At 35.9% G+C, this 22,103-nt stretch overlaps 1 protein-coding gene across 3 annotated transcripts in view; it reads left to right on the forward strand.

The window, feature by feature from the left end:
- Positions 1 to 22,103, forward strand: part of LOC149805731 (uncharacterized) — a 53,058-nt gene that overhangs the window by 16,555 nt on the left and 14,400 nt on the right. For all 3 annotated transcript variants that reach the window (XM_089950403.1, XM_089950404.1, XM_089950405.1), the window contains 4 exons: positions 2,744 to 2,863; positions 6,905 to 7,340; positions 10,808 to 11,047; positions 17,205 to 17,353. In XM_089950403.1, the coding sequence (XP_089806529.1) occupies positions 2,744 to 2,863; positions 6,905 to 7,340; positions 10,808 to 11,047; positions 17,205 to 17,353 (945 nt within the window). The remainder of the gene's footprint in view (positions 1 to 2,743; positions 2,864 to 6,904; positions 7,341 to 10,807; positions 11,048 to 17,204; positions 17,354 to 22,103) is intronic.

The raw sequence follows: 22,103 nt of genomic DNA on the forward strand, positions 1-22,103 counted from the left end.
GCGTCTGCTTATCGTATTGTCTGACAGTGGAATCTTATTGATGTCAAATACGGCACTCTTGCCAGACATAATTCTCACAATTTCTCGGCATGCAGATAAGATTATGGTTTCGGCGAGAGTATGTGATTTCATTTTCTTTGCAACGATCTCCGCGACAGCATAACTTCCTTCTTGAGCTTTGTCACTTATCTTGAACTTTTTCTCGAATGTAGCAGTTTGTTTTTTATTCAAGCTTAGTGCCCTCTCGAAGTACGCCACATTCTTGTGCGCTACATCCGGATGTTTATTTGTTAAGTGTCGCTTCAATTTAGCTGGTGCCATGGCACTATTGGCAAGCTTTTCCCTGCAGACAACACAGAGCGGTAAGGGGCAGTCTGGGTCTCCTGCCCAAGTGAATCCCATAGCTAAGTAATTGTCACTGTACTGACGAACTTTAAGATTCCGATCGACGTCAATTTTTGGCACGTTCGGCTCACATGACGCGGTACTAGCTATAGCTTCAGTCGACTGCTCCTGATTTTAGTTTGGTCGGCAGCTGTGGCATCGTCTAATTTTCTCTTCTTAATAAATCGGTCCATGGTTGTGCAAAAACAACAGTGTTATGAAAATTAATTCAAACGCTAAACACTCATTAGGACAACAACGGAAACAGTAATTAAGTGGATAAACAACGACTAATTACCGCACAGTTCCGGTACTGCCAGACTTGGTCCCTGGCGATTTTGGCCATTATTTTTATATTTTTACTGGCCACCGGCGGAACCCCTGGCTGGCGCTCATGGAACCCTTAGGTTCCGCGAAACCCTGGTTGAAAAACACTGGTTTAAAAGGTGCCCACCATATTGCCACACAACTGAAATAGAACAACTTTTGATATGCCTTCTTTTTAAAAGCACACAGCAGAATCTGATCAGATTTGGCAAGAAGTATTCTGTTATCAAGGCCCTTTATGTGTTATTGCCACACTCTTGCAATGAAAGAGGTTCATTGTAACCTGGATTTCATCTACTGGCTTTGGTGTTGTGTTTGCATTTAGCTCATTACCACAGTAGTTTTTGGTAATATTATATGCATACTAGCTTACCTAGAACCATGAAACTGCGAGTGAATGCATTCTTTATAAGATCTGTATCCTTTGTGTCAAAAGGAGTCTCTGTGGCCTGTATTTCTTGCTCAGTGACTTTGTTCAAATTTTATTAAAAGTTTGTTGTGTCATTGCTGTTTTTGTTTCAGACATAAATCATGATAATTGGAGGCGTCTATTATTACAATGCCCTTAAAACCAAACAAGGTCACTGTGACCTACATTTTATGCTTTACTAACCTGAGTTAAGTATTTGTGTTTATGATAATATTGATTCATCCATGCTAGATCTGTATACATCCTATCAGATTCTGAGGGCCCATTGTGACCAAGGCAGTTGTATATGTTTATTTTGTTGTAAACCAGATGGCTGATGTTGCAGAGTGGTCTAAGACACTCACCTTTACAGATTACTGTCAGGGCCCCGAGTGGCCGAGTGGTCTAAAGCGCTCTCCGTTACGGATCACTGCCATCTCACCTCTGTCTGCGTGGGTTCGAGTCTCGGATTCAGCCAATGTGGGTATGTGAGAAAGCTTGCCAGTAGCTTCTCGTGGGTCGGTGGTTCTTTCCGGGGTTTTCCCGGATTCTTCCTCCACCATTAATACTGGCCGCCATGTATAGCCTATCGTGTGCTGAAAAATGGCGTTAAACCCAACAACAACAACAACAACAACAGATTACTGACATCTCATCTCTGTCTGCATGGGTTAAAGTCTTGGCTTGGCGAATGTGGGTATGTGACAAAGCTTGCCAGTAGGTAGCAATGGATTGGTGGTTCATCCCGGATTTTCTCAGAATTGTTCCTCCATAAATACTGGCTGCCATGTACAGTGTATAGTCTATCATGAGGCAAAAAATGGTGTTAAACACTCAACTTTGATCAATAGTAAACTTTCCATATTAAAGACTATACATTGTATATTGTGATATATTCATCAGGTTAACTGTGTTGTACGTGTGAATGCTGTGAGTTGACTGCATGTTACTTACTTTTCATGAGAGGTATCACCTGTGGATAAACAAGGTAATTATTGATTTAAGAATTATGTACTGCTGGCTGTCACTCCAAGATTACACCAAGCCTATGACATCCTTCTTGTTATTTCAGTTTAAGCCATTTTTCAGCACAAGATAGGCTATACATGGCAGTTGGTATATCTGGTGTAGGAAGACCAAGAAACATTCTTCGGAAGAAATACCTATCTGCTGGAAGCTACTGGCAAGCTTTTTCACATACTCACACTGTCTGAGCCGCTAACTCTAACTCACACAGACAGAGGTGAGATGTAAGATATCTGTAAAGGTGAGTGCCTTAGACCATTCAGCCACCTGAGGCCTGACTGAATATCTGGCTTCTAGTGGTGAATGATGATAATAGCATTACAAGCCAAATTTTAAGCACAGTGATTAAAAGAATTATTACAAAAGCACATTCACCCGTTTATTAACAGCTTATTACACCTACTTTGATATGATGCCTTGTCAAGGTAGGTAGGTGGGTGGGTAGGTAGAAAGGTAGCAGGTTTCATTTTGTTTTATAGTGAATGATCTCTGTGGATTTCACTGCATTTCTCACATGTGAGAAAGTCAGAGTGTAACTTGGGCACACCCTCATAAGTCTTCCCTAGTTGTAGTATACATTGTTTGGTTTTATTCCAGGTGGCAGGTCAAAAAAACTTAGGGCCACAAATAGACCAGGAGAGTTTCCATATCCTGAGGATCCAGATGAACTCTTCTTTCAAGAAGTCCTGTATTGTCAGCATAAGCAGGAAATAGCTGGTGAGATACCATACTAGCTTTACTTACTCACTCCAGAAATCAGAAAATGTACCAGACCTTGCATTTATCAACATAACTAATACTTTTTTCTGTACATACCAGTAGGTATTAAATGCCCTTTGGAACACACAAATTTGAACAAGCACAGCTTGCTGTCTTTTTTCTTCAGTATGACATGTGGCACAATGTTATGGCTTGAAATGAGGAATGACATCATGACTGTCTGTTTTTGATCATTGCATGTTCTCAAACCCATGCAAGCAAATGTAAGATGTTACATAGATTTAAGTAGCTATTGACAATACTTTATTTCAGGGTGTGATGCTCTATGGTATAATGTTTTTTATGCATTGTTAGTTTATTTTATACAAGTCTTCTTTGATAACAACGGGGTCATAAACCATAGATTACACTATAAGCAGGGGTGCAAGTTACTAAGGGACCTCCCCAAAAAACAAATGATGTTATCCCCGCTGGACATTGAGAAATTTGTGCAGGGCGACAACAGATGGACAGTTTAATGCCTGAACACTTGTTTTATTATACTGTTGGGAATAATTGCCAATAAAGTGATTTTTCTAATGAAGTTATTTGTTTTCTCTATAAATTGCCTTTATTTTTCATTATTCAGCTCTCAATGTTGAAACTAAATTCTTTTTATTCTATTAGTAAAATATTGATGCCATAATTTCATCACCAGTAATAGGGAAACTTCTCATCCTTGAGGAAATCTCTGTGCCAATTCAGGAATTTTAAGTTAACTACAAACTCTGAAACCTGCTTCTCCAGAATGAACTGTATCAGCTTTTTATTTCAACAAGTATTGATTTTATTTGGTTGCTTTTCTATCTTTAATTTTTGAATGAATATGCTAATTTAAAGTTAGTTTAATTATATTACATACACAATAATATTTATACAGTACAGCCGGGGCCATTAGCTCAAATGCAGGTAGGATTTGCATGAATTTTAACTTTTCTTTTATTCCACAAACTTTATTTGATACAAAAAACGTAATTAACATGATAATACAAATGATGTTTGCTTTTAATTGAGTACAACAATACAAGTACTTTGGAAGTCAGATATCAATACATACTTAGCACATGATTAATTTCTCACAGAAATGCTTGCATATGTAGCTGTTATGAGAGATTGACAAATTTCTGATTGGAATATAAGAGAGAACATTGCAATTATGATAATTACACTTAAACTGAACTAAATCACAAAGTTCACTTGACGAAATTATTTAATTGGTATTTATTTATTAAAGTGCTACCTCCAGTAGGCGTTAGTGACATTTTAATTGATTAAAATTTCATTGAATATCGTTATTTACTGTGTGCTAACAAATGTTCTTCGGAAAAAGCATTTAACAAAATACACAAACTCTTATTAAAAGTTGAGAATTTCATAACATTGATTCTGCTGTTTTCATTGATGAGCAATATATCAAGGTTTCAGTTATCAGTTTTGATCATGATTTTCTTTATGTTCAAATAGGGTTAATTTTTTTGGGTATTTTCTAGTAACAAAAATATGGGATCCACACCTGACCCAGTGTTATAAGCAAGTTCATGGGTTATCAGGCAGTGAGTTATCAAGGGATAGGTGTACCTTGTGATACTTCATTACATCCATTGATGAAGCCCCTCCCCCCCACCCCACCCCCGTGTCCAGTTGGTCTAAGGCATTTGCCTTTACACATCATTCACATCACAACTCAGTCCACATGGATTCAAGTCTCTCCTCAGCCATCTTTGATATATTAAAAAGATTGAAAAGTAGCTTCCTGTGGGTTGGTAGTTCTTCTGAGGGTCTTCCTCTACCAGATGTTAAATATACTGGCTTTAATGAAACTAAAGCTTATCATGTGCTGAAAAATGATGTTAAACCCACAAAACCACAAAACCATTCAGTGGCATTGCATGCACAAAACACCAGAAGATAATGGTGTCATTTCTGGTGCCACTGTTTTTAAATCTCTTGGGTATAGATCCTGACCCACTTGAGCTACTGTCTATAAATATCTAGAAATATAAATGGTGTTAACTCCGAGCTGTTTACTGGTACAATTTTATGATAGTTTCTACAGAATATTTCATCAAAATATGGGCTGTTATTCATTATATAAATTTTACTGACATAGTTTTCTTCTGCCAAACTTCTGCTTGCCCAAGCTCTCTTAATTTATTAGTCACTTCAGCCCTATCAGTGAAGTGCATGAAGAATGGTGACCTGACATCATTACCGTAAATTACTGTTGATAAAAAGGGTTTAGCTAGTTAGAAGACCATTGATGCTAGACATAGTTATATGCATACTTTGTTTCTTCAAAACTGTTAAACTGCACCAGTGGTCTAGTGGGTAGAGCATCTGCCTCAGATGTGGGAGGTTGTAGGTTTGAACCCTGGCTGAGTCATACCAAAGACTTAAAAAAATGGTACTAACAGCTGCCTTGCCAGGCACTCAGCATTAAGAAGTTTGTGTTAGGACTGGTCTGCCTGGTGTCAGGATAATGTGGGTGGGGTGGCATGATGCCCTAGTGTTAGACATCACTATAAACTGACACACTGCAGGCATTATAGCAAGATGAAAATATTGTTAAAGCTACATTAAAAATCCAGAACACAACACAAACACACACACAAAACTGTTAATGTTAAACCAGCTGTTCCAGTTGATATGGAAAAGTAAAGGCAGTTTGTTAAAATTATGGATTGGACATTGAAAAAGCACTGATGGATATCTCTCGGTGTAAACAGTTCTGTCGACTTGAAATCTTCAGTGGAGATGGGACATACTGGTAATTTAAAAAAAATGTATTTTGCTTATAGGTTTAATTCAGAACTACATTTTTATAACACAAACTGTATTCAGTTAATATGCAGATATTACTTTGTTAGTTTGAAGTGAAAATAAAAAAATTATATACCTACAGGCATGGATGTCATTGATACAGTTATCATTAGTGAGGAAAATAGTATATTGAATAAGTGAAATATCAGCTTGAATATAATGCTATTTTGAACTTGTCATTAAACAGTAGATGTGTTTCACTTTGAATGCATTATCATTTGGAATTTTTGCAGGGCTTTAATTATTAGTTCTCCTGGCTGTAATACAAAATGAGCTTATGGTATTGTCCTTTATCCATTGTGTGTTGCCTGTCATGCATCATTCATCCAGTTATTTACAGCTTCGTAACAATCACTTGACCAGTTTGCCCATATTTTGTAAAGATGCTTTCTGGCATCAAGGCCTTTTAGAATCGTTCATTTGATTCACTTAATATCAATTTGTCATTCAGTATGGCTGCTGTTACTAAAAATAAAAAAACTTCTAAGCAACTTTTAAAAAAAATATTGAACAGAATCAAATCAAATTTGTCAGAAAGCATGATGGATTTCATAACATATTCAGTCAAGAAGAAATTTTTAAAGAAGGTATCCTACAGGTTCATATTTTGTGCTCTTGTATTGGTTTATATGGCAGATGTCAGCCTTGTGAGTGATCGTCAAGCTTACATGGTCCTCAACTTATGTCTATCAATTTCATGTATATTTATATAAAATCTTTGTTGTGTTAATATATTCAGACTTGTCATTCCAGCAATCCACAGTTTTAAAAAGCAACTTTTGAGAAAAGCTTGTTATATTAGAAAGGTCTTCTGAATCTGTGTTTAATATTTACTTTAAGAACCTGCTGGTCTGTAGGCTGGCATCTATCAAAATGTTGATGATTCTATTATGGTGTTGTTGGTTCAGTTTGAATTTGTTGGTTTTAGGCTGCATTTGGATTTTAAATTCTGTTCTGGAAATATTTTTTAACAGTACTGAAAGATACCTCATCTGGGCACTTGTAAAAATGTATTAAATTGGGCTAGTAAAATTTTACTCTAATTAAATGTAGGAAATTGAAGGCAAAATTTGGATTTTAGTTCAGATTTTATAAATGTAGATACAGACAAAATGAAAAACACGTATCATTTTTCCATCAGTATTAGAATGGTTTTTTTCTTCTTCTGAATTGATGCAGATTATCTAGAAGAAAAGAAAAGACAACGTGAACAGCGTGTGATGGAAGCCAAAGAAAAGGAAGAGCTACTTGAATGTTCTTGTTGTTTTGATGACGAATGTTTATTTGAAGACATGATGTCTTGTGCTGATGGACATTTGTTTTGCAAGGAATGTGTCCAAAGATCCACTGAAACTGCAATAGGAATGGGCAAGACTGAATTTCCATGCCTTACAGGCAGTTGTAAACATCAGTTTACTATCTCAGCCCTGCAGCAAGTACTGCCACCAAGCATTTTCTCAATTCTTTTGCGAAAGTTACAGGAAGAGGAGATCAAAGCAGCAGATATTCCCGATCTAGTTTCTTGTCCATTTTGCAGTTTTGCCACCATCATGCCAAACAAGGAAGATAAAGTGTTCCGCTGTCAAAACGCAGAGTGTCTCAAGGAATCTTGCAGGTATTACAGTAATATTTACAGTCCTTTGATTGAAAACCTATTGAGATATCAAGAAACTGTCAGATCATAGCTGGTTTGGGATGAATTGTAAATGCAAACCTTGAACATTGCAGTATTGGAACCTCTGCTTTTTTTTCCTATTAATATTAACATGTATTCCTGAGTTGTCTAATTTTTGCGTGAGTTGTGAGTGAATATTTTTTTCTTTCCTTTCCCAACACAAGTAGAATTAAATTTTATTTATTTTCTAAAGCTGGTAATAGATATTGGATATATAATATTTTACTTATTCAGAGAACTTCACATTGATACACATACATGTATACTATTCATACATACATGTCTAATGTACAGTATGAATAGAGTATCAACACCTTGTACATGTACTCACCTGCCGATCTCGTCAACATATGAATCCACATTACATGTGAATCCATTGAAAATATGCACACTGATTTCGAATAGTCAATAATTTTGTCACAGATCATTATGTGTCTGAATTTAAAAATAAATTGTAAAATTACATGACAAAAGATGAAGCACAATTACTCTTAAGTAGGTCTGAAGATCAATAAACTATGTCTGTATAAATTTCATACTGCTAAATTTTCTCATCTTTGAATCATAATACTTACTTGCTTTTTTAAAAAGCTTAATTGAGTTTCAGCTACTTTCTGTTACTGTCGTGTTTGCTTTTGGCAAAGTTAATCATATTCCTCAGCTGAAGAAGTCAGACATAGCCAATATCTTGCCTCCGTCAATCTTAAAGCACACTCTAAGCTTTTGACTGCATATGGTTGCTGATGGTGGATGATCCTCAGGTGTGACATTCTCAGTCATCATTGGAATCATTGGTTTTATTTAATGTAATAGTTTGAATTATTTTTGCATCTGAAACATGGTCTCCAACTGGGCAGTCATTATCAAAAGTGAGCCATTCATTAACACTGTTGTTTTACCACATCCATGTTTCCAAATGCCATTTTAGCCTTGGACATATCCTTTTTCTGAAAATCCATCAAATAAACTATCATCATCATAACTGATATTGATGCTCGTATGGTTGACTTATTCACATCTAAGTGTCTAGCTAATTGTGATTGTTTAACAATGGATTTAATCCTGTTTAGGTCATCAGTCTTTTTAATTGTAAAAGCTTTTTGTTTCTATGTGCTGTTATCCATGGTAAATATCAACTGACTAACACGTTTACAGCAGGAATATATGTCAGTAAACAATGGGATCATTTTTAAAACGAATGGAAGATATTATTAACTGGTCAACTGATAACGTCTAACAACACTTCCAAGCCACACGCTCATGTTGACAGCTTTTATTTTTATATATTTTATAAATGGTTGTCCCATAATTTGAAGAAGTAATAGCTCTGCAAGTGAATTTGATGATTAGCAGTGTAATTAAATTACCTGATGTATAAATTCAGGTGGGACTCTTTGAAAACCACTGCATTGTTTGGTACTTGGTTGTGTGTGCCCTTTAAAGAAAAAACATGTAAGATATTGTTTGAGCAATGATTGTATACAGAATGCATTAAAGACAAACACAAAGAAGGCAACCATAATGACTTTACTGTTCATAGTACATTAGTAATAAGACTAGTGCTTATGAGCTGACATCTTTCAACATTAAACAAAGATCAGAGCTCTTAAAAGGCTTAGCCGTTGGTTCAGATACTAGTATTTTCAATAAATATTTTGGCACAAAACGTTAAAAAAATTGTAAAAGTTTAAAATTTCAGGAGCCACACCATGATTGTTTTATATTCATTCATATGCAATCTCTTCCCCAAAATGATAATAAACTTTCAGAGTGTTTTTTCTGTACTTTTATGAAGATTTTTTTTTCGTGTACTAGAAAAACGCATGTATATGAAATTTCAGGAGCCAATCCACAATCAACTTATATTAAATTTCTCAATATTAATTTTTGTTCTTTCAAAAAGACAAAAAAATCATGTTTGAGGAAAAACTATGCATTTTGAAATTTCGGGAGCCATTCCACAGTCATGTTATATCCGAATTTGTGTTATAACATAGCATGCTATTGCTGTGTAGACTATTTTTATTAGCAAAAGTAGTATGTAATCAGTATACATGTACAGTATTATAGCTATTTAGCAAAAACAAAACTAATAATAAAAAGCTCCACACAAGATTAATGTATCCCTACTCTCATCCCTCTTGTACATTACATCACTGATTCTCCTGTCATTGTCACATGTGTTGAAGTTTTGATCGATTTTTAGCAGTTCTTGTAATTTGCATCCATAATTTACCTATGATTGGGAAATGCAGGACTGACTATTTGTTTGGACAGCTAGTGTAATTAGGCATGAAAATAGGTGTTAACACTTCAAGCATTTGATGGATTAAGCTCAAACTCACTGTGATCAAAAGACAGCTTTTATGAGAGACCTTTTATGATTAGGAATTGAAGAGAAGCTTCCTATGGCTATCAGTTCACATAATGTACCTTTATATACTATGCCATGCTCATCACACAAAAGAAGTTTAATTTGCATACTTGGAGTAGTCATTGCTGATATGCTTTGAAAGCAAGGTGAAACCACTGCTGATTAACAACACACATGGCTGCCAACCACAAAAAGGGTGAAATCACTGCATGGTTAAGAAACACTTGACTTCTGATTGCAGAAGGCAGGGTGAAGCCACTGCATGGTTAAGAAACACATGGATGCTGACTGTGGGATAAAAGGTGACCACTGATTATGACATTTATTTAGAAATTTGACTGGGGGATATTAGAATGGCCATTGTGACAGGGTTTCCCATTGTGACCAGGTGACTGCTGAACTCAGGTGACCATTAGAACAGGTTGACTGTATAGTTCAGGCTTGTCCAGCAGATCTATAGGACAGAATCCAGCCCACCAAAGGTTTATGCCTGCTCACCGACACTTTATAAGTTGTGTCAGCTGGTAGTGGAAACATAGTTCAAGTTAATAAACAGCCATGTGAGTAAGAAAAAAATCGCAGTGTGGTCCCTTGTGCAAAAAGGTTGGACACCCCTGGAATGGTGTTACCAATGCCCATCCATCTTTCCATTCATCTCTCCATTAATCATGCATTCATTAGGTTTCCAGTTTAGAAGTTTTCAGACACTTTGTTTGGGCTGTCATGTTCCACGGACATATTTCTTGTTGAATAAAATATTTTACCATAGGTACCAGGTGGCTGTTTTATAGCAGTGTCCAGTTTAAAGAGACTAAATTAGAGCAGGAATTATGTGATTGGGACAAAATATGTAGTCAATTTGTGATGGATTAATTTTTGTTTACAGAGAGGGCCAGTTAGGAAAGTTTCACTGTATTTAGTATGTCATTTGAGGAATAAAATAATCTTGATACATAGAACATCAAAAAAATCCTTGTAACTTAGAATGCAGAAAGTGTGAGGATTACATCATGGCATTGATTATTGATTTCAGGTTATGCAAGGAACCCAATCACATCCCATTGCATTGTGATGAGATTGAGAAACAAGGGGAGACAAGCATGAGGGCTTATATTGAGGCAAGGATGACAGAAGCAATGTTACGCACATGTCCAAAGTGTAAAAAGAACTTCTACAAAGAGTCAGGATGCAACAAAATGACCTGTATATGCGGGACCACAATGTGTTATGTCTGCAGGAAGGCTAATATTGACTATGATCATTTTAATGGAGGGTAGGTTTTTAGTTATATGTATGATAAATTAATTTGTTGAAATGTGGGATCATTATACCTCCTTTTTGGAAAAAAGTGGATATAATTTAGTTTTATCAGTGCCTAAGTTTCATCTGTGTCCATCTGTACATCCATCCATCTATCAATACGTTCTTTACCCTCCTTGTAACTGTAAGAACTTTTTTCTGTCCATGGTTCAGCTATCAAACTTGGCAGATGGATCTCATATGGGTTGTAGATTTGCAGTAAGGTTTCCTATTTTCTCTGTGACCCCAGCCTGTTGGTCCCAGGCAGGGTTAAATGTTTAAAAAAATACTTTCTGTTGATGATGCTTTTAGCTATTATTTTGATACTTTTCTTATATTGCTCATAATACATTATATATTTAGTTTGTTGTTCGTGATTGGCCCCGGAAGCCCTGTGATAGGGGATTAAATGGGTCAAAAAATTAATAGGAGATCACAAAAAATGCATTCATAATGGATGTCCAATCAATGATTTCTGAGATTACTTTAGTATGGAATGAATCTTAATCCTGTCACTGTCTCTGGGAAACCCAGGGCATGGTTTAGAAGGTATTAATAAAAAGAATGTCATTTCTTCACATTGCCCTGGGTATTAAATTTAAGGCATTTGAGATAAATGTGACACAAAACATTTTTACTGTTCATGATACAGCTTTCAGACTCAGTCAATGATTTCACTATGCAATGTAGGGTAACAAAGTTTTTCAAATTGCAATGTAGGGTAACAAAGTGCTTAAAATTGCAATGTAGGGTAACAAAGTTTTTCAAATTGCAATGTAGGGCAACAAAGTTTTTCAAATTTTGTGCAGTTGTAGTTTTTCCACCTCCCCCATCATTGCTTCTGAGCTGAATTATAAGGTAAAAGAATACATTTTTTCTTATTGATTAAGCTTTTTATTTAAGTTTGATTTAATCTTTAAAGAAACCAAGATGTGTCTTGTAATTTATTGTTATTGACCCCAGGGACCATAAGATAGGAATCAGATGGGTAAAAAAATGACAAGTCATCCCCATATCATGTTTTGTTGCTGTCTAATCAAAAGTGTTTGATCTTATTTGATAGTACTTAAACTTGGAACGAACTTTAATCTTGTAAAAATAAAGTGATATAAATGCTAGAAATGTGGGAAATGTAAGAAATTGTTACAGTGCTCTACTTAGCCAGTTTGAGCATTGACATTTTAGGAGTAATTTCTGACCAGACTGTAAATATGGAGTCATAATTTGGAAGGCCTGTCTTGTAATACCATATTTATCATATGATAAGCATCCACCCCCAACTTGAAAGGGGCCCCGAGTGGCTGGGTGGTCTAAAGCGTTCACCGTTCTGGATCACTGCCATCTCACCTCTGCCTGCGTTGGTTCAAGTCCAAGGCTAGGCTAGCTTGGGTACGTGGGAAAGCCTGCCAGTAGCTTCTCGTGGGTCGATGGTTCTTCTCTGAGTTTTCCAGGGTTCTTCCTCCACCATTTATACTGGCAGCCATTTATAGCTTATCTTGTCCTGAAAAATAGCGTTAAACCCTAGAACAACAACAACCAACTTAAAAACATCACTGACACTTGAAGGTGGATATCTGTAACCATTTAGTGATCTTCACTACACAAACCCAATTAAGACAAAACTATGGGGTATACCATATTTACAAGATAAATGTTTTTTTCTTGTCTCCTAACTTATGGTTAAACATTTTTGTTTCCAAGATTATAGTTCCCAGAACTTAATGGACATGAAAATTGTGTTGAATTTTCTGCTTCTTCCCTCACATGTTACTGTAAAGTAGGCAAATCGAATACTTTATTGATAACACAATGAAAGAAACTAGCCTTGTAATGTTATTGTTTATTTTTAGCTTTTGTTCTTCATAAGCAATTTATGTGCAACATTAAACGTATCCTTTATCAATGCTGCGATGAAGCATACACATACATAGTGTGTATCACTTATGTTCAGTAAAACATTGACATGTTGATTGTTGACCTGAAGATGTGTAAACAAATTGTGTTTGTTTCTCCTCCCCTGCAGACATCAATGCCTGTTTGTATCAGTTATGATTAAAAGGTGGCAAACAAAAAAACTTGGTCGGTGACTAAATTTGTGTGGCAAAGAGAAATAAACCCTGTTGTTTTCAACTTGGTCAATCAAATACAAAGGTTATTTATTTACAGTGGAAGTGAACTCTGCAAGCGGACTTTGGATTCTTTTAAGTATTCTGAGTTTTTTGTATACAAAGTAAGCAGACCTAGAGAAACCGACCTTGGTTTCCTTTTACAAGTATTCACAGGAATTTTGAAAATAAATTTAAACAATAAAACAGTTGGTGCTCTGTAAGTTACACATTGAACATACATTGTGAAATCTATGGGAGCATATGCCACAACTGAATAGGTTTCATTTGTGCAGCATGATCACAGGAAGTTCAAATAATTGTTAACTCATTATAGGACTACTTGGCACTGAGTAAGTATCAGATTTGCAGCTCAGTCAAAGGGTTGGTAAAAGAAAATGGTGCTGCCATTATAAGCTAAGGGCTATGTTACTGGCTGGCATATAACTAAGGAAATATTACCTGGGAATTAGATCTGGCTTACAAAAAAGGCAAATATATATCAGATCAAAATTTTTGTTGCATCAAACACAGTGTATATCAAAACACATATGAGTTGTACAGACTTGCATACATATGGAAGCAATATAATTACTAGTAAACACTTGAGTTTTTGAATATGCAAGTTTCAAATGATTTAATTTGTAAATCCTACATTTGATACCCTTAATAATCATTTTACCAGCTAAGCAATGATATTATGACTGAAAAGATGTTTTAAAACTTGTGACTCAAAAAAAAATCTGTTCCAAGACATACAGTGGTAAAAAAAAAAAAAATCTGTTCCAAGACATACAGTGGTAAAAAATATTAATTTATTGTATCTCAACATATACAGTAAACATGGTAATGAGCAACTGCAGTGGTCTCATTATTAAACATCACACTATATGCAGTCCCTCACCTTAAAGCTGCCCATTATACTTAGTTTGTAAAGCATTGGAATTGACATCCAGAGATCATGAGTTCGATACCTACCCAAGTCAGCCTGTATCAGCTGCCTCAGTGTGTCCTTTGGAAAGCATTAAGCCCCCATTTCCTTGATATGATATAACCAGTGATGTGCTAAAAAAGTGCCTTTAAAATCCAACAATAGCAACTGATAAGTGCAATACCTCATTATAAAGCACCCAGTTATATTGTTTCCTCAACAAAACACAACCAGATAGTTTGGTCCTTCACTATAAAGTATGCCATTACAATGTTGTCCATCATGTATTACAGCTGTTGTCATGGATACCATTTTTGAGATCTAGAACCTACCTCAATGTAAGGCAGCTTCATTATGCACTGGATACATTGAACCTCATTAATGTGAGGAAGCACTGTGCTTTAGACTATAGAATAATTAGCATTAACAAAAATTGCTAAGTATTACTAGGAGTTAGCTATGTTCAGACTCTTGTCAGTCTTCTTAACTTGATGTGTGCATGTAGTTAATGCAAATCAGTTTTAACAAACATCTTATTTTCTCCATTTGTCTCACAAACATTACATGCACAGAAAATATCTTTCATAGTGAATAGTACAAGGCAAAGTGGTATACATGTTGCTGAACCTTCATGTTTTTCTTTACTTTTATGGTATGGTCCTTTGTGTGTCATCGTTCTCTCATCTGTTATGCATCTTTCATTTTGCAGTTTCTATTTGCAATCTCTTCTCAAGGACCTTTTGACCCTTTTGCACATGATTTTACTGGGACATCATGGTCTGTCAGATTATTCATTAGATCCTGATCTTTCATTCAATATGGCTGTTGTTATTAAAGATAGAAAACCCTTGCAACAACTTCTCCAAAATGGCTTAATATAAAATGACTAAATTTGACAGACAGCTTCATGGCATGAAGGGCTTTTCATATTTGTTAAATGATGCTAATCCTCAATGAACAATGGCCACAAAATGGAAAAATCTTCAGAGAACTTATTTTCATATTCTATTCAAAAGAATTTGACCAAAATTGGCAGAAAGTATCATGGCATTAAAGGCTTTCAATTTTATATAGTTCAGTACCAGTCCATCATTAAGTATGGCAGCCATTAGGGAAATAAACCCATAAATTTATTTGTTCTCAAAACCACTAACAGAATTTGGCCAAATATGATAGAAAGTATCCCTTCATAGATGTCTTTCACATTTATACAAATGATGCCACTCAGCCATCAGATGTAACCAGTGTTACTAACATTAGAAAAAGTATTAAATGATTCTTCTCAAAAGATTCCTGTGGACGTGGGATATGGAATAAGTGTTGCAAGAGGCAGCTGTAGGATCCGTCTTGTTTGGAGTTGAATGTGACCAGTGATGATATCCCAGGTGAGAAGGTCTTGAAATTTTAAATAAGTGGATGATTTATGTAAAAAAATTACTTTTGGATATTACCCCTTTTAGCAATTAACTTTGTTTTACATGCTTTTCTTTTGGACACATAAACTGACTTTGCACTATATAACCAGTGTTGTGCTGATTTGCCATCCATCCATCTCAGTTTTGAACAGTGATGCCATTCGACAATCAAATATGGGCCACTTTTAATTCGGAGAAAAATCGTTAAATTACTTCTTTTAAAACAAACAAAACACTCAACAGAATTTGACCAAACTGTAAAGAAAGCAGCCTGGTATAGATAGCCTTTAATGGTAGCCACTGTTACTATAGAAACCTTTCAATGTCTTGTCCCCAGAAACCACTAAATAAAGTTTTAACAAATTTGATAGCATCATGGCATAGACTTTCAAGTTTTTTGGCAGATAATTTTGAGGTAGCATCAGCTTTGTCCACCATTGCTATAAGTAGAAAAACCTTTAAATGACTTCTGTAAACCATTCCAAAAACTTTGACCAAATATTACAGAAAGTATTTTGGCAAGAAGGCCATCTAAGTTTTAAAAATAATGCCAATTTAAATATGGATGCTGCTACAAGAAAAGAGGTGCCCCCAGTGGTCTAAAGCGCTCTCCATTACTGATCATTGCCATCACACCACTGTCTGCGTGGGTTCGAGTCTAGGATTGGCAAATGTGGGTATGTGAGAAAGCTTGCCAGTAGCTTCTCATGGGTTGGTGGTTCTTCCCAGGGTTTTCCTGGGTTCTTCCTCCACCATTAATACTGGCCGCCATGCATAGTCTATTGTGTGCTGAAAGATGGCGTTAAACCCAACAACAACAAGAAAAGACAACTTTTAATAATTTCTACTAATATGCCATATACAGAATTTGACCAAATTTGACAGAAAGCATCTTAGCTTAAAGGCTTTTCACATTAAGAAATGATGCAAAGGCAACATCGTATTTGGATGCTGTTACTAAAATGAGACACATTTAATCAACTTTAACACAAACAGCCACTTGACAGAATTTGACCAATTTTTACGGCAAGGGTTCTGGCACCTTTCAGTATTGTACAAATTATGATGATGTGCAATCAAATATGGATGAAGATATAAATAAAAGGTAGAGAAACTTTGTAATAGTTCTTTTCATAACATATGAAGTTCACAGTATTGAAGCCAATTTGTACAGAAAAAATGTCGACTAAACCAGATTTCTCTGCCAACTGCTGTAGTATTTGGCTATTAATGGTTTGGCAGATGTCAGTCAGGTGAACAGATTAAGACCCACTTGATCCTCATGTTCGATGGATGTTGTTATTGTTGTTGTTGTTGTTGAAGGGGTTAACACCATTTTTGAGCACAAGATGGGCTATACATGGTGGCCAGTATAACTGGTGGAGGAAGAACCCTAGAAAACCCCGGGAAGAACCACTGACTCATGAAAGCTACTAGCAAGCTTTCTCACATACCTGTTAGACGAGCCTGAGACATGAACCCATGCAGAGGTGAGATGGCACTGATCCGGACAGAACAGTGAGCGCTTCAAACCACTTGGCCACTCAGGGCCCCTATATTCGATGGTAGAAATGTATGAAAATATTGTTTTATAGGGTACATATAAGATTAGAAACAGAATTTCCTTAGCTGTATGAGAAAATTTAATTACAGCATATAATTTTTAATTTACTACCATAGGCAATGTCAACCAGACTCCGACATTTTTGAACTTCACAAAGAGGAGATGTTGCGAGCTGCAGAGGAGGCCAGGAAAAAGTACATAGAGGAGCATCCAGATGCCACGGACATCAACCTTAAATATGACCCTCGCAAGCACTTGCAACAAAGTGAGTACTGTAGGAATCCATTTGTTTCACATTCCAACATATGTATGATCATGCTTACCAGTATTAAACAATAATCACTTTTATCTCATGTCTGCTGTTTTGAATGACCTTCTGTTGTGATCATCAAAAGTTCCATGCAAATGATTAATCAAGATAAATATTTGCAGAACATTTACTTCCTTAAATGGACAGCTGTTGAAGTCCGCATCCTCCAAACTGGACATTTTACACTGTTTGACTTTGACCCAGGTGCAGATTCTGAAATCCAGTTTTGAAATGAAAGTCACTTCTGTATCAAAGTTGAATTGAGGGTGGTGTCATTAATTTTTCTCATTTAATCGTAGGAATGGTTAGACTTTATTTGTTCACTCATTCACACTTGTAATTTGTATCATTGCACAAGCTATCTGCAGTACACAAATTGGATGATGTATATTGCCTCTACCTTGGTCATCTTGACCACTTTTATTTGAGTGCCGATGCATGTTTAAATATAATTTAATGTTTACATGGAATTTTTCAGTCAAAATTTAACCTTTTATCATATGGAGAGGAAATTTTCAGTGAGTGTTTTGCTTTTTACAGTATCCAAATTTTGACTTCAAATCTTGCTTTTCATTCAGGAATGTGAGAAATATAATCTTCACAGTACATAGATGTAGGAAAGGAAAATTCAACCAGTATGAACAGAATTTTGAATCAAATACTCATGTCCAATGCAAAATTCTGACCCCTGGGTGGATTTGTCCCAGTCATTCACCAATGCATAATGAAGGATTCCATTAGCCTGAAGTTCCCAGGGGACACTCATTTAGTTCAGCTGTTTGGATATGTAGATAGTATAAACAAAAGAGGGACATGGGTTCAGTTGGGATCAGATAGAAGTTTGGATATTTGGGTTCAGACACAAATGGACTTGTACTGTAAATAACAATTTAGCACTTCACCCTCAGTAAGCTTCCTTGTATAATTTGTGTGTGGTCATGGACCTGATGGGTAATCATTAAATGAGCTGAATTCACTTCTATAATTGCTTGTTAATTGATCTGAATTGCTTTTATGCCATGTCAGACGTTGCTTTGTTGCATGTTGCCAATTTCAATATGTGTATTTAATAATTGTTATCGTAACATGGAACAGAACCAGAAATCAGAAATTTCACAATTTTGATCAGTAAATTGGCTTCAGAGCTGACTGGTCTAAGGTACTTGCCTTTACAGACCACTGATGTCTCACCTGTTCACATGGGTTCAGATCTCTTGGACTCTGCCAATGTGGGTATGGAAGAAAGCTTGCCAATAGCTTCACATCGATCAGTGGTTCTTTCCTGGGGTTTTATGGGTGCTTCCTCCACCAAATATACTGGCTGCCTTGTATGGCCTATCACATGATGAAAAAGGGCATTAAACCCTTAGCAACAACAACAATAACCAATATGCATTTGTTGTCATAAAATCTACTTTCCATGAAATGCACAATGCAAGCTCATGACCTTTAGTAGTGACCTGCATGCATTGAAACTCTGATATCAGGCACTGCTGAAATTGTAATATTTCTTACCCAGTAGAGTTTTAGTGCTTTTGTATTTTGAAATGAATTGACCACAAAAAGATGCACTTGTTCTTCCTGGTTTCTTTAATGTATTGATAGAAGTTGACTTTTTTCTTCTTTTTGTCTTATAATTTTCAAGTGGTAGATTTCAAGTATAAAAAGGTATATGCAGTCTCTGTTGTAGACAACCTTTAAAACAGTATTTTTTTTAATGTTGTCACTTGAATAACATGTATGTGTTAATGACATAACTTGCAGTATTTATGTTATCCATGTGTTTGGAAGTATTAGACACTTATACCTAATGATTAACCATGTTCATTTCCATAAAATTGTAATTATTATGTTCAGCTTTTAAAATCAGGATGTTTATTTAACTATCTCTCTTTATTCATTGAACCACTCCGGTGGCCTAGTGGTTAGAGCGTCCGCCTCAGATGCGGGAGGTCGTGGGTTCGATCCCCGGCCGAGTCATACCAAAGACTTACAGAAATGGTACTAACAGCTGCCTCGCTTGGCGCTCAGCATTAAGAGGTTAGTGTTAGGACTGGTCGGCCCGGTGTCAGGATAATGTGACTGGGTGGGACATCATGCTACATGTCTGCGGCATGATGCCTCAGTGCTAGACATCACTATAAACTGCCACATTGCAGACATCGTAGCGATATGACTGAAAAATTGTTAAAGCTACGTTAAAAAATCCAAATCACACACTCTTTATTCATTGCATATACTGTCAACAGATTATGCTTTATATACATATATCAGATGTACATGACTGGCAAACCTAACGATCAGCATCCTTCATAAAAATCTAGCTACAGTAAAGATTGTTTATGATGTTCTTGAATACAGTGTTTTCTCTGCTAAAATATTTGAGTTTAATTTCCCAGCCAAATTCATGATACAGTGTTTAACTGGTTATAGTGTTTGATTTGTGTGGTCCACTGGAGTAAAATTAGCTCATTTATGACATTGTCACCACCTGATGCACCAAATAAACAGAGAGACAATGGTGGTCATTTTTATTAACAAAGGCATAACAACAAGGGCACAGACAACAAAAGCATGATAATTACACATGATTAAAAATTGATCAATAACAATGTTCTAACATAGATGACGGGTAACAAAGGCATGATAATCACATCTCATTCATAATCGGTACTTTAGGAATCATGTGTTGCTGATTCAATGCAATTGAAAGATCAAAAAATGATTTTTCATTTGGGCCTTTTGTAACTAAATAATTGAGAAATTTTCTTTTGCTATTGTTCTATATCTTATGTTGACTAATTGTGTACAGTTTGAAGTAAATGTTTTTTGGCTGCTGTGAAAATGGCTGTACATTCTCTTGGCAGAAAAAGAAAAAAAATCCTCTTTAGATGCAAAGCTACGAATGATATGAAGAATAGAGGCAAAGTGTTTCTGAAAGGATATGTTTGATTTGTTTGCGTTGCCACTTTCAACAATTGCAACTATTTGTCACAATCATGAAAAAAATCAGAAGTGTAAACTGCTTCTGGAGAGGTTAGTAGTCCAACTAGGAAACACCTCTGAACACATGTAAATTCTGAAGTAGAGGAGATTCTTCTGACTTGGTTTAAAGCATTAGTGAAGTAGGTTGTTAAAGTATTGACTGGAAAATGAAACTTCCTTCAGAACTATTGATATTATATGAACCAATGCTGAACAAATACATGCACAGTTTGAAAAATAAATGATGAATTTGGATATAATGTTTCTTGGTAATAACATTCTAAAATTCCTCAAACCAGTGATACGTTATAAACATTACTGTATTTCCAAAACCCTTAACTTTTTTTGTTTCTATCCTTGTTTGACTATTTCTGCATTATATTATTTTCTAGATGTCATTTCAAGCCTTTAAGTATCCCATATTTTATTTTCCCTTTTTGTTTTATTTTTTATTGTGATATTATTTTGTGATATTTTGGGCAAGCTCAGATATCACCAGGAAAGTTTAATTTTCAATTCATCGGGGGAGGGGGGCAAGCTGAATTTTATATAATTTTCCAGCCCTGCTCATGAAAATTAGTAAATTCACAGTAGACAATTCTCCACAGATATAGAGGGGATACATTGAACAGTTCTGTTATTTTATTTGTAGCTCTTTTGGTCATAGACGTAATGATGGCATGTTGTCCATTCGTCATCGATTGTCTTACATCTGTCTATGCATTAGCACAAGTTTGTTATCACTACTGCTCTTAAACTACTTGGAGGATTGCAATGAAACTTTTACACATGTATTCATCCCAAGGTCTAGCTGGTCCTAATTGAACATAGTGTTGCTCATACAACCAGTATGGCTACCACAGTAGCCATCTTGAAAATCTTTTTTAATGCTATTTCTCTTTAGTGGATGGTCATATCGATGTGCTTTCTGGAAAATCCTGAATGGAGAGTCATATCAGCATGGTCTGGGTTTTTTGTGTGGAAGACTTCTTATGATGTATGCCTGGTCCTAAATAAAAATAGTTCCACTTAGACATCCAAAAGGGCTATCACAGTGGCCATCTTGAAAATTTTTTAATAGTTATTCCTCCAGAATAGATGGTCATGACAGTATGGTGGTTTCACTAAAAGGCTACTTATGATGTCTAGTTTGTCCTAAATGATAATGGTGCTGAGTTGGTGTCCAATGATGATGCCACATCACCCATCTTGAAAATCTTATGACTACTTCTTCTGACGAGAAAGTCATATTGGCATGGGATTTACACCAGAATACTTATTATGATATCTAGTTGGTCACAAATCAGAATGGTTCTGCCCCAACATCCAGTATGACCAACACAGTGGCCTTATTAGCATGGGTTTTCACCAGAAGACTTATGGTCTGAAATAACAGTTGTACCAATCTGATGTCCAACATGGCCACGACAGTGGCAGTCAAGAAAATCTTACGTTGCTTCGCAGATGGAAAGTCAAATCAACATTGTGCTTTCACCAAAAGACTTTTTATGATATCCAGTTGGTATTATATGTAAAGGGTGCCAGTCTCACATCCAGTTGGTATTACATGTAAAGGGTGCCAATCTGACATCCAGTTGGTATTACATGCAAAGGGTGCCAGTCTGACAAGCAGTTGGTATTACATGTAAAGGGTGCCAGTCTGACATCCAGTTGGTATTACATGTAAAGGGTGCCAGTCTGACATCCAGTTGCTCTTACA

This window comes from Sinohyriopsis cumingii, chromosome 2, assembly GCF_028554795.1.
Source record: "Sinohyriopsis cumingii isolate HCF-2022 chromosome 2, ASM2855479v2, whole genome shotgun sequence".
Classification (NCBI taxonomy): domain Eukaryota; kingdom Metazoa; phylum Mollusca; class Bivalvia; order Unionida; family Unionidae; genus Sinohyriopsis; species Sinohyriopsis cumingii.